General features: G+C 40.6%; 2 protein-coding genes across 2 annotated transcripts; one reads left to right on the plus strand and one right to left on the minus strand.

Moving 5' to 3' along the window:
* Window positions 1-19: 19 nt before the first annotated feature.
* Window positions 20-7885, plus strand: icmt (isoprenylcysteine carboxyl methyltransferase). Its single transcript, XM_084916380.1, has 5 exons — window positions 20-264; window positions 1805-1893; window positions 2046-2215; window positions 2872-3089; window positions 5652-7885. Exons 1-5 carry the CDS (start codon window positions 46-48, stop codon window positions 5829-5831), a joined length of 876 nt encoding a protein of 291 aa, XP_084772506.1. The 5' UTR covers window positions 20-45; the 3' UTR covers window positions 5832-7885.
* Window positions 7886-12220: 4335 nt separating this feature from the next.
* Window positions 12221-15245, minus strand: LOC146364396 (troponin C, slow skeletal and cardiac muscles-like). The gene is made up of 6 exons (XM_084916385.1): window positions 15117-15245; window positions 14419-14449; window positions 13421-13567; window positions 13177-13291; window positions 12822-12958; window positions 12221-12431 (listed from the first exon to the last, which is right to left on the minus strand). Exons 1-6 carry the CDS (start codon window positions 15138-15140, stop codon window positions 12400-12402), a joined length of 486 nt encoding a protein of 161 aa, XP_084772511.1. The 5' UTR covers window positions 15141-15245; the 3' UTR covers window positions 12221-12399.
* Between the last annotated feature and the right edge of the window lie 830 nt (window positions 15246-16075).

Below are 16075 nucleotides of genomic sequence, written 5' to 3' on the forward strand. Positions count from 1 at the left end.
TAGTTCTCGCGATATCTCATTTTACCACTGTACAGTATTTCCATCATGGCAGGCAGTAAGTTGGTATTAGAGGCTAGAGTAAGTATAAATGGCTTTATCTTAGGGCTTAGCGTGGTTGTAATTCCTCTGATCAGAACCTGGTTTGGACGTCACGACTGGGTCTTTGATTATCTGACCGAGACTCCCGGGAAAATTGCGATTTCTTCTCATATTGCCCTTATTAACGGCCTCTTACTTCTGATATACAAGGGACCTCTGTACAAGGTAGGTGCTGTCATAAGGTTACCAACTTCCTGCTTTTGTGCTGAATCTTATGCTGAAGTCGTATTTTTTGTGACCTCAGTTTTTTTTTGGCATCCTGCAGTTAATATAGCAATCTAGTTTTACGCCATTTAATATTAAATGCTAAATCTTGCTGCTAATGTTATCAAACTGAGTCGCCTAGCTAGCCTAGCTAACACTGAGTTAATCTCATTAGCAAAAGAAGAGAGAGGCTGTTGGTATTAATGTGCTAAACATAGAAGTCTGTTAAGCTTAGGAACTTGCTGATTTTAGACAGTTGAAATGGCTAAACTCGATAACTGGTACTAACAGTTACTTTATGTGCTGTGACAAGAAAGTAATACAGAAGTCCATTCAGAAATCTGCTCATTTAGTCCTGTATTGGTTTGTATCTAATATAATTTACTTATACAGCATTGCTTGAGTTGATGAATGGAGAAAGAGGCAGTGATAAATTACAAAATGAGAGAAAGGAGGACAGTTACAGGATTAGGAAGCGCATAGGATTAGCAAGGAAGATGTGAGGGCTATAAATAGAATGAAAAGTGGAAAGGCGCTTGGTCCACATAACATACCTGTGGAGTTATGGGATTGTCTTGGTCTCTCTGAGAGAGCAGGGCAGCGGACTTTGCAAACACATTGTTTAATGCAATGCCTGAGAAATAGAGGAGGAGGATACTGGTACTGCTTCTCAAGGACAAGGGTGATATGTAGCACAGTAGTAACAACAGAGCGAGAAAACTGTCGAGCCTTACCAAGAAGCTATGGGAAAGAGTTTTTGAACTAAGACTGAGAAGACCCCTACAGATTGTATGTTTGCATTGGAGAAGTATAGATAAGGTACTGTCTTTCTGGATGTAGACAAAGCATCTCTTAGGATGCTAGGAGACACATTGTGGTACTGTATGAGTAAAGTCAGGAGTGACATAGAAGTGTGTGAGGTGTGCAGCTGGAATGAGTTCCAGGGGATACATGGTCTGGTACTTGTATACTGTGCACTCAAAGCACTTTTTACTACAAGACTTATTCATCCAATAATACACACATTTATTCAAGCGGTTTTCCTATCAATGAGTGCGTTGTCTGTCATTCACTCACACTCTGCATTGTGGATGCACAGGGGGCAGCTTGCCCATTGATCATTTGACATTCAGACTGGAGGAGCTGTGAAACAAACTATCGATCTGGAGATGACCCCTTCTGAGCCACAGGTGGGGCTGGGATTTGCCTTGAGCCCCATCTTGTTCACAGGTTGAAGATGAAGTCAGGCAGGAGTCTCCCTGGACTTTGATATCTGCAGATGACATTGTGATCTGTAGTGAGAGTACAGAGCAGGTGGGATCGAGTTTGGAGAGGTGGAGATATGCTCTGGATAGGAGAAGAATTAAAGTCGGTAGAAGCAAGACAGAATACATGTTTGTGAATGAGGAGCAGACGGGTGTAATAGTGAAGGACGAGTTTTAAATACCTGGACAGTGAAAAAGTGAGTGCAGAGTGGGTTAACAGCATGTCCTCGTTCTAGGTTGCTGTGAGGGCCTGCTTTTTGGGAGTGACCTTTGGCTGTGGTTTAATTATAACCTTCTCTGAAACCACTTGGACACATTTTGGCTGGTATGTACATTTGTTATGTTGTGTAAAACTATATATATGTCACACTTTCTTGGTTAAATTCTACATAGATTGCGTACGTTGACATCAGGATGTGTTTTTTCCTAATATAGGCCGGCTACAGTTGAACGTGAAGTAATCCTGTCTCTCTGCAGGTACATGTGTTCCCTGTCGTTCTTCCATTACTCCGAGTATCTGGTAACGGCCATCATCAACCCTCGCAGCCTGTCGTTGGACTCATTCCTGCTCAACCACAGTGTGGAGTACACGCTGGCTGCTGTCTCATCATGGGTGGAGTTCATTGTGGAGAAGCTGACCGTTCCAGGTTGGTGTGTCATCTGTGTAATGACCTGCACTCAGTCCACTCAGAACTGTTGAGAAGGGAGGTTGCCTGATCCAGTATATTAGCTCATGCTGAAATAACAATGATCTCAGATTACATCCAGACTGTGGAGCGTGTGCATGGGCTAATGGATTCATGGCTGACTCACATCCTATGTGCAGAGCTTCTGGCCGTGTCGTAGTACCCAGTATGATGCTGGCTGCTGCCAGAGATGTATCACTTTCCTTGCTGTCACATGGGTATGACAATCAACAGTTCCAAAGAGTGGTTGGAGATTCGTGTTTCAAAATAGGAAGTAAACATGTCTGTTAAGTTTAAGTAACATTATAGTTTAGCTGGGAACCTGTGGCGACATGCAAAATGCATGAACAGCTATTCATGTAACCATCAACATCAAAGAAATGTAATAATCTGTTTTTTTAATAGATAACAGAGAAGAAAGGAGAAAGAGGCCAGCCATCATCCTTTCATGGGAACATACTGACACCTAATGTGCTCACACCTCTGTTGAATAAAGGAAGTGATGTACCCTGGTTTCCTGTTGGCCTGCAGACCAGCAGCTGGTCAGATCCTGATCTGCGCTCTCAGGCTTTTTATGTGCTCACCAGTATTTCATCTGTCTTTCTTATCTCTTATAGAACTGAAGCAACTCAGCTGGTTGAGCTTCTTGGGTCTCTTCATGGTTCTGTGTGGTGAAGGATTACGGAAGGCAGCCATGTTGACAGCCGGTTCCAACTTCAATCACATTGTCCAGAATGAGAAGGCCCAAAGCCATGTGCTGGTCACCAGTGGGGTCTACGCCTATTTCAGACACCCCTCCTATGTGGGCTGGTTCTACTGGAGCATAGGAACACAGGTGAGCTGCAGCAGCAATCGTTAGTGTTTAACTTCAGCTCATTTTTCCACCTGGTGTGGTTTGTTTGTGCAGGTGTGAACACAGTAATCGCGCTCACGTGCAGACCAAAGCAGCCTCAGCGAGACTGTTTGGTTCTGTGGTTCCAAACAAACTCCAGAGTGACTCTGGATCACAGTTTATGATGTGAACGTGCTCACACACTAATCCGAACCATCTACCAGGTGTATGGTAGAAGTTTGATCTCACAGGAAACGTCCTGTAGCCACGTATGCTTCGTATTCTCAGTGCAGGAAGGCGCTATAAGCTCCGCATGGGCTAGCAGCTAGCTGTGAAATGACTAAAGAAGTCTTCAGGCTCTGAACGTTTCTCCCACTGTAAACACTACGATCAGATGAACACAATCAACTTTCTGGGGATAAAGAAGTCTTTTCACTTTCTTTCCAAGCTCTTTAGAAAACCTTTGGGATGAATTAGAGGAGAGACTGAATCAGGCTCATCCAACATCAGCCTCACAAATGCACTACTAGGTGATTTTTAAAACATTCCCATACACACCTAAACTTTGTAGAAAGCTTTCCCAGACAAGTTGAAGCTGTTATGCTGCAGGGTGTGCCGACATCCTAAATCCTTAAACCCTGTAGTTTAAGAATGGGATGTCAGTTAAGTTCATATGTGTGTGACGGCAGATGAGCAAATACTTTCAGATCTGGAAGCTACATCCATCTTTTATAATGTCTGTTAAGCCCACGCAGCCCCCAACAGCAGCAGTGATGATGATGCTGGCGCAGTCTAACGTGGAGTCTGTTTACAAACTGTAAAGAGCGAAGAGGCGGAGGTTTATGTCGTCCAAAACAGCATCGCTGTTCCTGTGGTCACCATTAAAACCTTTACTGGGAAAAAAGCAAGTGTGAGTCCTTCATCAAAGCAGCTGATCAACAAACTCCAACATGAAGAAAAGCAACTCAGCAGCTGTTTGTTTTATACAGAGAAAAAACCCGCAGATGAACTGTGAACTTAGTCCGATAGCATGTTTAAATGATACTGCTGAAGGATGATGGCAGCCATCCTATTTTACATGGAAGAGAGCAGGGGTGAGCCTAAAGGGGGGCATGGGGGGCACTAGACCATATTAATTTCAATGCTATCGTAACACGTTTCACATTGAAAGTAAAATAATATAAAAATTTGTGTTTGGTACATCGCATTAATATTTTTGTACATGGGCCAGTAGAAGATGGAGCCGCTGACCTGAGGGTTGTTAGGTAGATGTTGGTAAACTTTAAAACATTGCAATTTCTAAAATGGAAACCAGTAAGCAGTTCATTTAAAAGCCTGTGTTGTTTTTTTCTCTCTTTTGAATATTAATTATTGCTCGTTAATAGAGCTCGCTGAGTGATGTAATGAGATCACTCTGTCTCCACCTTTCATGGATCTTCTTAAAAATAAAGAATGTAATTCTTGAAAAATGTAAATAAGCCCTTTTGAGCTATAAATAAGTCAAGTGGGCTTATTACTTTATATCGTTTTCAAGTGCTGTTTATGTGCAGTGGATCTTCAGCAGTAGTTTGTTCATCAGTGAATTGAATCAGAATTTGTATTGAACATATTAGAAACCCTGAGATGATCTAAATGTATATCTCAAATGATTTAGATGCAGTTTTCTATGCATCTAACAGCTCTGTCGTATCTAAGAGTAATGAGCAACACTCCACCACTACAATAATAAAGGTAAAAGAAAATATTGATACTGTGTATTTTTACAATTAGGATCATTTTATCTTCTTGTTTGTTAAACACAAGGAACACAGTTTGATCAGAGTATAGCATCAAGTCAGTTAAACATGTGGGATATGGATCTGGTCAGTTAGGTAACGAGATTATTCAGTTTCAGCTGCTTTCGAGTTTAAAAAAAAATGAACAAAACAGGAAGTTTTCCAGGTGGAGGGTATTTTATTTATTTTAAATTAGTCTGTCATTTGGCCAGGATCAGTGTCACTGCTAGCAGTATGAAGCAATGCCTGTGCCCTGCAGGTACCACCTGTAGTCCAGCTGCTCTGTGATGATACTGTGTGTGCCATTGCTTTGCTGTGTGGCACCGATAGGCTGCTACTGTAGAAGAGCTGGACAGGGCCATAGAAGGTCCTTACACCATGAGCAGGACCAGTATCTGTTCTCTGTAGGAGGGACGCAGTGAACAATTAATAACAAATACATTTGTCAAGATTTAACGCTGAGATCCAAACTTAAAACAAAACAAGCAAAAACATTACAGAAGATGTGATCGGGCACACAGGACGGGATATGAAGGGTTACTGCTCGGCTGCTTTAATGCAGCTGTCAGTGCTTGAAATGCATCATTTGTGGTTTGTATGTTTTGGAACACTTTGTGTAGAATTATGAAAGATTTCTTAAAGTACTAACTATGAACTACATGTCCCACTCCTGCTGCTACACAGACCTCAGTCACTGGTTATTTGGTTTACTATTGGAGGGGTTTTCTAAATCAGTTTAATGAATTGTTTGTTGTTGCTGACATCTGTTGTCTTTTTCTGGCTGCTGCAGGTGATGCTGTGTAACCCACTGTGTATCCTGGCTTACACAATAGCCAGCTGGCGGTTCTTCCGGGAGCGGATAGAGGAGGAGGAGCTCTCCCTTATCCATTTTTTCGCCGAGGACTATGTTGAGTACAAGAAAAGGGTTCCCACCGGGCTGCCCTTCATCTCAGGCATCCGTGTCAACTAGACTGAGGAGGTGGATGCTGGACGCAATAGACTTAAAGCTCTAAAGCGAGTCAGACCTGATGGGTGGGTGTGTGTCTGGGCACGGCCCTCCCGAGGTAAAACCCTGCAGCTGACTGAGAGTCCGTAGCTCACAGGCAGAAACCATGATAGCTGCGACAGTGTCAGGCTGCTGGACTGCTGTTTTTATATCAACCTCCAACATTCAGTTTAAGGCCAGACAAGCTGCACTCTTCTACATGTGTCCCATTTCATTTATTTCTCACGTGTCATTTGTACACTTGTAGCACGCTTTGTGTTCTCACTGATTACCTGTGTTGTTGGAGAGTGATGTGATCATTCTCTCAGGGGTTAGTAGCAAATGTTTGGACAGGAAATCAACCAGGTTCAAAATCATTAGTGTACAAATTCTTGTAGTACTTCTCCATTAAAGCAAACTATTTTTGATATGAGACAGACCCACACGGAGACTCATTATATTAAAGTCCTGATGTCTAAGTCTGTGTTTATCATCACCATGTTTCCAGTGGCAGATGTGCAGAATAAATGTCTGTTTATCCTCTGAATCTGGATTTAAATGAACAAGTCAGATTGGTTGGGAATGTTTACATTTTCTTTCTAAACATGTCCAATTCCACATTGTCCCTGCTAATCCCAGTTTGTCCAATCACACCTCTTCATGTGAAACCTGCAGTCAGGCGTTGCTATTAGGTGTAGTGTCAGCATATAAATAAAAAGACTTTTTGTAGCGTCAGCTGTAGTGTGATGTAACAAAAAAAGTCTTTTCTATGTGAAAATACCAAAATTACAAAGAGTGAAATTCAGTAGCACAGGTTGGCTCAGTGCGCATCCTCAAAACATGTGATCTGGTTTAAAAGGAGTTGGACAATAAAACATGTCATGATTTATGGAGACAAATGGTCCCAATTCTCACTTTGTACCTCAGCTTTTCTCCTTTTTTTTGAGCTGTGAGCAGAGAGGAAGATGAGCAGAGGTGTTTAATAAGACCAAGGCCTCACTTTGAAGTGACATTTGTTCAATTTTAAATGTTAATGAGAACTTTTATATTTACTCTTAGTTCCATTTACAACATGACACAGTGTGACAAGAGCGTACGAATATCATACAGTTTTGTTTAGTTACACTCTTACAGAGCATTTCATCGTCGTATATGACTGACTGCAAACGTAGACCTTCATATGTATATTGTCCCTGTTTGTGCCTCCTGTAAACCTGTGATGTGACTCAGAGGCAGGACAGGCGAGAGAAGTGACAAGGTAGAACAGAGTGGAGTCACAAGAAGTGCTCACAGAGAGCGGTTTATCACAATAGGACAAACATTTTTGCAAAAGGGGAAATATAAGAGCTCAACAGGTCGATACAGGTTGAGTGATGAATATGTGAAAGGTTGGTTTTTATCAAGTTAAATATACAAAAGTGTTTAACAGAATTTTACTAATGCATGGACTGATGAAATAAATGAAGCTATATAGGAATCAGCCCCAACATTAAATCTACTTACAGCTTAAAAAACATTGAGTATTACTAAAACGTGATGCATGGAGGATCAAAAAATTCGCACATAAATGTCTCAGAACCAGAGACCAAGTGACATCACCAGAGGTCCTCGGCCACAGCTGTTTAGAGCTCAGGTGGACCGACACAGCACTGGGCACATGGCTTTAATGTTGTGGCTGACAAAAACTTGATTAAGGATCGTTTCTAAGCACCTGAGTACAAGAAGGACGTGTGCATACAGCATTAAACAAGTGTTTAGTGCTGTATGCTCGCATTATAAAGTACCCGAGGCTGTTAAAGTAACGTGAGCATGATCTGTATTCAACAGGAAGTGCTAGCAGCGCTCCAGTGCTGGAGCTCCTTTTGTATTTTAGGAACTGATTTTTCTTTTTGTCTCTCCTGTCAGCTTGTGACGCTCAAACTGTTATCCAAACCAACCAAATGACTTTATACTGTCAGCTGTAGCCGACAGTATAAAGCGCCTTTAGGGAACAGTTGTTGTTAATTGGAGCTACATAAATAAATCTGAGCTGAATGATATGTTATATTTGGTGTTTTTGTTTTGAGGAGAGATTGGATTACCCTTATCTGACTGTGTGTTTAAGGCTTTAGTATCAGATTTCTACTCATGTAGTAAAAACACTGAAACCACAATATTGTCTGTAGATGCAGAAAAGTGTTTACAGAGTTAACTGGAAATTTTTATTTGCAGCTTTACACACATTTGGTTTCATAAACTGGTTAAAAATAGTTCCCCAACAGCATGTGTCAGGACAAATGAGCAAACATCCTCCAGCTTCTGTCTCCAGGCAGGGATGCCCACTCTGCCCTTCACTGTTTACAATTTTTAACAAACCACAGCATCAATCAGACAGGCTTTAGTGATAAAGGGCATTAAAATCAGTCTTTATGCAGATGATGTGTTACTTTTTCTCCAACAACAAAGACATACGCTCATAGATGAGCCTGGCTCATCAGAACAGGCACTATGCAATAATATAGAGACCATTCATTACCATTCATCAGCTCAAACATCAAACGATGCTCTCTGACAGCAGGGTGGGAGTTTCTATAAATGAAATGAGATTTAAAGACAGGGTGTCCTGTTTTCTGTTAGCAGTGAAAACATCAGTGACGCCCTCATGAAAGGGAAATGTTTTGAGGGGAATGTACTCGTGAGCCGTGAGCAAGTTTAATAGTGTAATTCTGCTGGATAGAACTGACATCTGTATGCAGATGACTCTGCTACGACAGAAAGAAAAGCTAAATGGGAGGAATGATGGTACTTTGATGAACCGAGGTGCAAAAGGTGGAAACTGCAGAAAATGTGTGTGCACAATAAGTTAGCATTTTTTGTTTGTTGTTGTTGTTTTCCCACATTCTGTATTCCATGAATCACATGAGCTGCTTTTCTTTTTCTCTGTTGGAGTTTAATGTGAAATATTTTACCTTAGGTGTGAGATGACAGTAATATTACAGTACTGTATACAAATGGTATATTGAAATGGGTAAATAAGGTCCAACCATCTGGTTCAAACAACCAAAACACCACAGCCATTATTAAACAGACCTTCTGCCCATAGATGCTATGTGACCATCAGAAACTGGGAACATGGCAACACTAAGAGCGTAGGCCTTGTACCTGTTTCTGTGTTTAGCATGGCAGTGATCTGACCTCACCTGGCAGGCAGATGTTTTGGCATTTCACCCTCACTCAACATGGTGTTTGATTAGCTTCACTGTTTAACTGGTAACTTATTTGTATGTGTGTTAACGGAGACATCCATCAGGGGAGTCAGCATGAAGACCCCCCGCAGTGAGACAGCACCCTGACCCGAAGCTTTACCTGCTTCTTATATATAATAAACCAAACACTACGTTTCCAGGTGTCCGGTGGTGCTTGAATACGATTAATTTGTTAATGTTTTAATACCTCATGGTAGCAGTGGATACCATAACAGCACACGTGCAGCACATCTGGAGAGTATTAACACAAGTTTAATTGTTCCACGTTTTGTCATGTTACAGTCTTATTCCAAAATGGATTAAATTCATTTTTCACCTTAAAGTTCGACACACAATAGCCCATAATGTAAAAATGAGATCAGATCATGAATGAATCAGATGTTTCTACAACTTCATTGGAGTCCACCTGCGGTGGAAAATGTACACACTCAGTAGTTGAGCGTGCATGTCAGAGCACAAACTCAAAGCCAAAGTCCAAGAAATTGTGTCGAGGCACAGATTTAGGGGAATGTACAGAAAGATTTCTTCAGCATTGAAGTGAGCACTGTGAACTCCAAAATCACTTAATGGAAGAAGTATGAACCATGCTGCCAAGAGCTCGTCGCCCCGACACGCTGAGCGATCGGTGTAGAAGGACCTTAGCAAGGAAAATGACCTGGTTCTTAGTAACACAGTAACACTGTGTGGAACCTTGGAGTCATTTTTGACCAGGACATGTCCTTCAATGCACATATTAAACAAATATGTAAGACTGCTTTCTTCCATTTGTGCGACATCTCTAAAATCAGAAATATCCTGTCTCTTAGTGACGCTGAAAAACTAGTTCATGCATTTATTACTTCTAGGCTGGACTACTGTAATTCATTATTATCAGGAAGTCCTAAAAACTCCCTGAAAAGCCTTCGGTTAATCCAAAATGCTGCAGCATATTTCACCTACACTGACTTCTCTTCATTAGCTCCCTGTTGAATCCAGAATCAAATTTCTCATCCCATACAAGGTCTTGAAAAATCAGGCTCATCATAAAGACCTTGTAGGCTGTTAATTTACTTGTTGTTCCTAGAGTATTTAAAAGTAGAATTGGAGGCACAGCCTTCAGTTTTCAGGCCCCTCTTCTGTGGAACCAGCTCCCAGTTTGGATTTGGAAAACAAGATTCCCGGTCTACCTTTTGGATTAGGCTTCACATTTTATTTTGCCAGTTTAAAAATGATTCTATCCCCAGGTCAAATACATAAATAAGAAATACACTATACATATAAGTTAATATATAAATAAATATACTTGTTCTCTGTTTAATTGCTGGTTAAAAACTGAGTTGCATCAAGTACTGACTAACATTATTAATGTCATCCAAAAAAACGTTGATTCTGTTCATCTGGACGTAGCGTTTCAGGGAAAGAAATGTGTCGTCACTCATCCAGGTGACTTCTTCAGTCTCAGCTGACTGCAGGTTTCCAACCTTATAAACAGAAGCTCTCCCTTATCACCTGTAGTAATCCCGTATGTGTCAGGAGTGTCAGAACAGTTGAGACGCATTTTTTGTAAACACTGCAGGCTCTGTGAAACTCTGTGGCTTTTAAACCCCAAAACACGCTGGGCCAAAAATTGGTCCACCCCAAGGATCCCCCAACACAAACAGAGTAACATAGTGTACGCTGTTGGAGGATTGCCAGGATTTATACATCGGGGAAACCAAACAACCTCTGGTGAAGAGGATGGCACAACACAGAAGAGCTACCTTGTCAGGCCAGGACTCTGCAGTATTTTTACACCTACAGGCCAGTGGACACACTTTCAAGGATGAGAATGTACACATCCTGGACAGGGAGGAACGCTGGTTTGAGGGCGGAGTCAAGGAGGCCATTTACGTGAAAAGGGAAAGACCATCTCTGAATGGAGGAGGGGGCCTAAGGGTACATCTGTCACCATCTTACAATGCTGTGATTGCAGCCATTCCCCAACTCTCTGCGAATGGTACTCATGGCCATTGATCAGTGCAGGAAACCTGCAGTCAGCTGAGACTGAAGAGGTCATCTGTAGAAAAAAGTGCTTGTATGAAAGGGTCTGAATGGGTGAATGAGGCATGTTGTATAAAGTGTGTTGAGCGCTCCAACAGTTTAAAACAGCCATATAAGAACCACCACATGTACCGCTTAAAGAAGTCCAATCATGTCCTTTTTTCAAGCTCTTAAGAAAGGATCAGGTCGTTGAGCAGTATTAATACTGTAGCACTATAACTGATGATAAGGTTACCTTTGAGCTTTAGGTGGATGCTGTCTGTAGAAAAGCTTCCCAGCACATCTAATTTTAGGTTACTGTTTTATTAAATCTGCTCTTCCACTCTCTTTTTTGTCTGCTGGTGCAGGCACAACGATACTTCAAGATACAGTGACAGAGTCCAGCACAATCGCAGGTGTGACCCTGAATGAGCTTCCACACCTGTAGAAGGTTATGGCAGCTCCTCGACACTCCTTATTACAGGAGTTTGAGTTGATTCCATCTGGTTGTAGAAACAGTATCCCAGCATACAGGACTGCAACTCCCCGACCATTCGTCTTTTAAATAACTCACCATGTTCTCAATGGTCATATTGCTTTGTTGTGTATTTGTTGCACATTATTGCATTTTGCTTGATGGTTGTGTGATTTCTACTGACTGCACAACAAATTTGCGTTTGGGGATAATAAAAACCTCCCTGATCCTCCAGAGTCAACTTATCCTTCTGTCCTCCACCCGTTGTCTCTGTCTCTGTGTCTTGCCAAGTGCGTGGTGTATATGGACGTGGACATATGAATGTCCACAGTCATAATATATATGGACATACAGTAATAAGTTGAGAGATGTTATAAAGTGCCAGGCTTCTTCTTTTGCTGTCATCTCCTTTGTGCATAGCCTCATGTACCAAGGAGGGAAGCGAGTGGAAAACTTGGAATTACCTGCCAAGTCTCTTTCTGTGGAGCCTTGGAAAAGCCACTCGAACTTTTATTCCTGCCTCGTGTCCTGCGCTGGAGTCCAGTGTCCCATTGAAACTATAACACGACTGTGCAGCTCAGTTAAGCACCATAGAAATAATACTAATTCACTTTCAGTTAAGCTAATTTACACAAAATTTTATGACAGACAAAACAAACATCTAAGTATTTTTATTCAGAAAAAATATTTTATTCAATGAAATCTCCTGGAAAAGCTGTTAAGGCCTTGAAGGTACAGTATTAGAAAAACCGGTGAAGATATCTTCAAGAAGGCCTTCGATGATGTTGCCAACGCATGTAGAAGATAGAAGATGTGAAGCCTCCGGCAGAATCCTTTATTCAACACCTTTCATGAACTCCAGGAACTCTATCAGAGACAACGAACAGGTCAGTACATCAGTCACATCAGCAAAGCTATTCATTACTAACTATCCATGACTGGGTACAATGGAGGAAACAATGTTATTTTGAACTTTTCTACACAACACTGTTTGATTTAAAATCTATGGGTTTTAAAATCAAAGTCCATAAATATCATTTTCACAGTTACTCCTTTGGATTTTGTTTACTTGCCTTTTGAACTCAGTTTCTGATTTTTGTTACTTTATGCACTTTGTCAGCCACAATAAAGAGCTCAGTGACTCTGTAATCATTCTCAGTGAAATGGTTTGTGAACGTGATGAAAATTTTCTCCTTATGTTGTCAGGAGTAAGCTGTTTTGTGCACATTTTAATTGCAAATAAACTGCTTCCCATACCATCATAATCAATTTTGCCATCATTGTTTTTGTCTCCATCCTTCATCAACTCTTCGATGTCATCTTCAGTGATGGCCTCTCCAGTGGACTCCAGCATGGACTTCAGCTCTTCTAAGTCTATGTATCCATCTCCATTCCTTCACATAAAAATACACTCATCAATCCTACGTGGAATACTCGCTGAGCTCTTTTGGCATTAAGATTTTTACTGTATGTGTACTTTACATACGCAATAATATTCAAAACATCCCTCAATCTCCTACTGGCAGTCAGCAAAGATTTGTCTGGTATCAGGCTGGTGGTATTTTCTTTGTATTCTGGCTGCGTGTGAACAAAAAACGCAAAAGAGACCTACTTATCAAACATGCGAAAAAGTTCAGCCAACTCCTCCTCAGATTTTCCTTTGCTCTCCTCCTTCATGCAGCGGACCATCATAACCAAGAACTCATCAAAATCTACCGTCCCACTTCCTGTGAAAATACAGCAAATAAATAAATCAGGACTATAATGTCTTTTTCACCTTTTAATTTTTTTTAAATATGCAAACCATGTCATGAAATAAACATGTTCCTGATGGCAACATACTAATACTGACATACCATCTTCATCCACCTCGTCAATCATCTCCTGTAACTCTTCAGGAGTGGGATTCTGTCCCAGCATTCTCATCACCTTTCCTAACTCCTTGGTACTGATGCAGCCGTCCTCTGCATCCTGAATGAAGATATCAAACGCAGCTTTGAACTCTGAAAAAACAAATCATTGTTGTTACTGAGATTGTTGTTAACGTTGCACACAACAACAAACAGCCGATGCAGACCAGACTGATGCTGAAAATATAACATCTGTGAAGACAAAACTAACTTTGAACTGTTTCTATCGAGGGCTTGTTTACAGCATCTAATATTACAGGAATTCACTGATTATCCTTTGTTATGATAAAAGCTGTCATTTAAACACAAAGACCTAAATCCTATAATCTTATAATTTATCCACAATGGAAAACAGAAAACAAAATAAAATATTTACACTGGAAAAATACTGTTATTTATTCTGGCACCATTTATGGGAAAGAAATAGGCTTTCCTATGGTGTGAGGTTTATTGTCAAACAATGAAACAAATCCAACAACCACAAATTTATCAATTTAGTTTTATTTATTTTGTTTGTTTTCTGTTTAACCATCTTTGATTTGTCTAAAATATTTATTTATGCTTGCTTGAAAACGTAGCTTCACATATCAGATACTTCACAATCTCAGGCCTTTTTTCGCACATGGAAATCCGAGGCAATGATCATGAATCCCTCAAAAAGTATTTAAAATAAAAGCCTGAAATGGTTCATTGGTTTCTCCTGTCATGAAAAATAATCAGGATCTGTAATTGAAACAAAATGAACACAAAAAATAATGAAAACAAAACATATTCATATTATTAATATAAAGTGCTTTGAGGTGACTGTTGTTGTGATTTGGCGCTGTAGAAATGACACTGAATTATAATGCTATAACTTCTTTCTCAAAGGTGGGATGAATAAAGCATTTTTCATTTCATCTAATAAAGAGAAAGACAGCAATGAAAAGAAGTCGTTTCCTCACCATTTTTTTGCTCCTCTGTTAAGTTCTCGACCTGGAGGAAAACATCACATTTTAATTGACATGAAATTCATCTGACTTGTGTTTTTCATTTGGTGATTGTTTGTGGCACTCAGCAGCAGGAGAGGTTCACGTCTGCAGCTTCACTCCTGCTCTCAGTATGGACTGCAATGTGACACTAATTTCTTCACTTGCTATTCTTGTTTATGGAAGTTGAGTTGACGGAGTCAGCAGCTGTCACTTCTCTTCTTCCCTTCAACTGTCCAGCTGTTCTTTGTTCTCTTGTCAGGCACCATTTATTTATACATATAAAAGTGACATTTTCAAACCATTTTCAGACCAGCGGCTTGACTCCAACATGAGCTTGGTGACCTCAGGCAAATATTCAAATGAATCCCTTTTTCTTTTCTATGAACTTTCTCCTAAAATTCTTCATTGCACTGCATTGTGAAGTTGGTCAAATATATCACACTGGTACACAAGGCTGACTGAACTTGGATTTCACTGTAAAGCTACAGTAACGCAAAGCTTACAATAATAACATAACTTCACATTTTCAGGAGGACACTGACAGTTGTTAAAAAACAACTATACAGTCTGTCTTATAATATAATTATGTAATTGTCCAATAAATATGTATATCATGGAAGACATGTTATAGAAGGAAATATAACAGCATACTCGGCATTATCAGTACTCACCGCTGCTTTATATACATCATCCATGGCTGCTTATCTGATCCTGCAGTTGAAACAAGAGCACACTCAGACACAGCACGAGGACTGGCAGTTATAACTCCCTCTACCTTTATTGTGAGAGGACTGTGAAACTAAAAAAAGGCTCTTGACCTATCTCACAAAATTCAAGGAGGATGGTGGGAGGGGTGACAGAGGGATTAAAAGAGAGAAGTCTATAAATAGGAAACAACAGAAGGCAGCAAAGAACAGTGAAACACTGTCAGTAGCCCCTCAGCTCTCCACTGCAGCACATTTGAATCATATCACTGCAGGCTTCAGCTTTTTCTTTTGGTCTTCGAAGGTTACTCCCAGTAAACACCAGGACTGCTGTAGTTCCCAGTGACCTACACTTACAGGACTGTAATGGACTGTAATATCTTAAGAGCTTCTCTGATTTTAGAAAAGACATGGTGTCATTGAACCGCTGAATGCTGGAGGGAGCTTTAGTCGACTTCCAGTGAAGAAGAAGATAATGTCCTGCCATTAAGAAAGTAAACGTTAAAATATTTATTGGTTAGAGGTCAACTGGGACATGGCAACATGGGGGGAAGGTTTAATGATCACTGAAAATGTCCTTTGCATGAAATCGAAATAATTCTGCCAAAAGTGAGTAAGTGATGAGCCAGAGAGTCAGTGAGACTGGGATGGATCTGTGACAGTCAGGTTTTAGAGAGAGCAGGACTGTATGAGAGAAAGCTGAACGCAGACTGAACCTGTCTGATTCTTTTAGAGCATTGTCTCACCAGTCATCCCCCAAATTTAGACCCAATTCACGTTCCCAAGCAGCCTTTAGTAACTGGTGAGGAATCAAAAAATGACATTTCATTATAAACTTTAGAGATAATTGGCTTTTGAAGAGGGTCTTGGCTCATAAGCTCCTCCCACTGCTGTGGGAATAAAACTTTGGCACAATGTCTAATCTG

This window comes from Perissodus microlepis, chromosome 20 (assembly GCF_051167445.1).
Source record: "Perissodus microlepis isolate ML-2025 ecotype Zambia chromosome 20, ASM5116744v1, whole genome shotgun sequence".
Lineage (NCBI taxonomy): Eukaryota > Metazoa > Chordata > Actinopteri > Cichliformes > Cichlidae > Perissodus > Perissodus microlepis.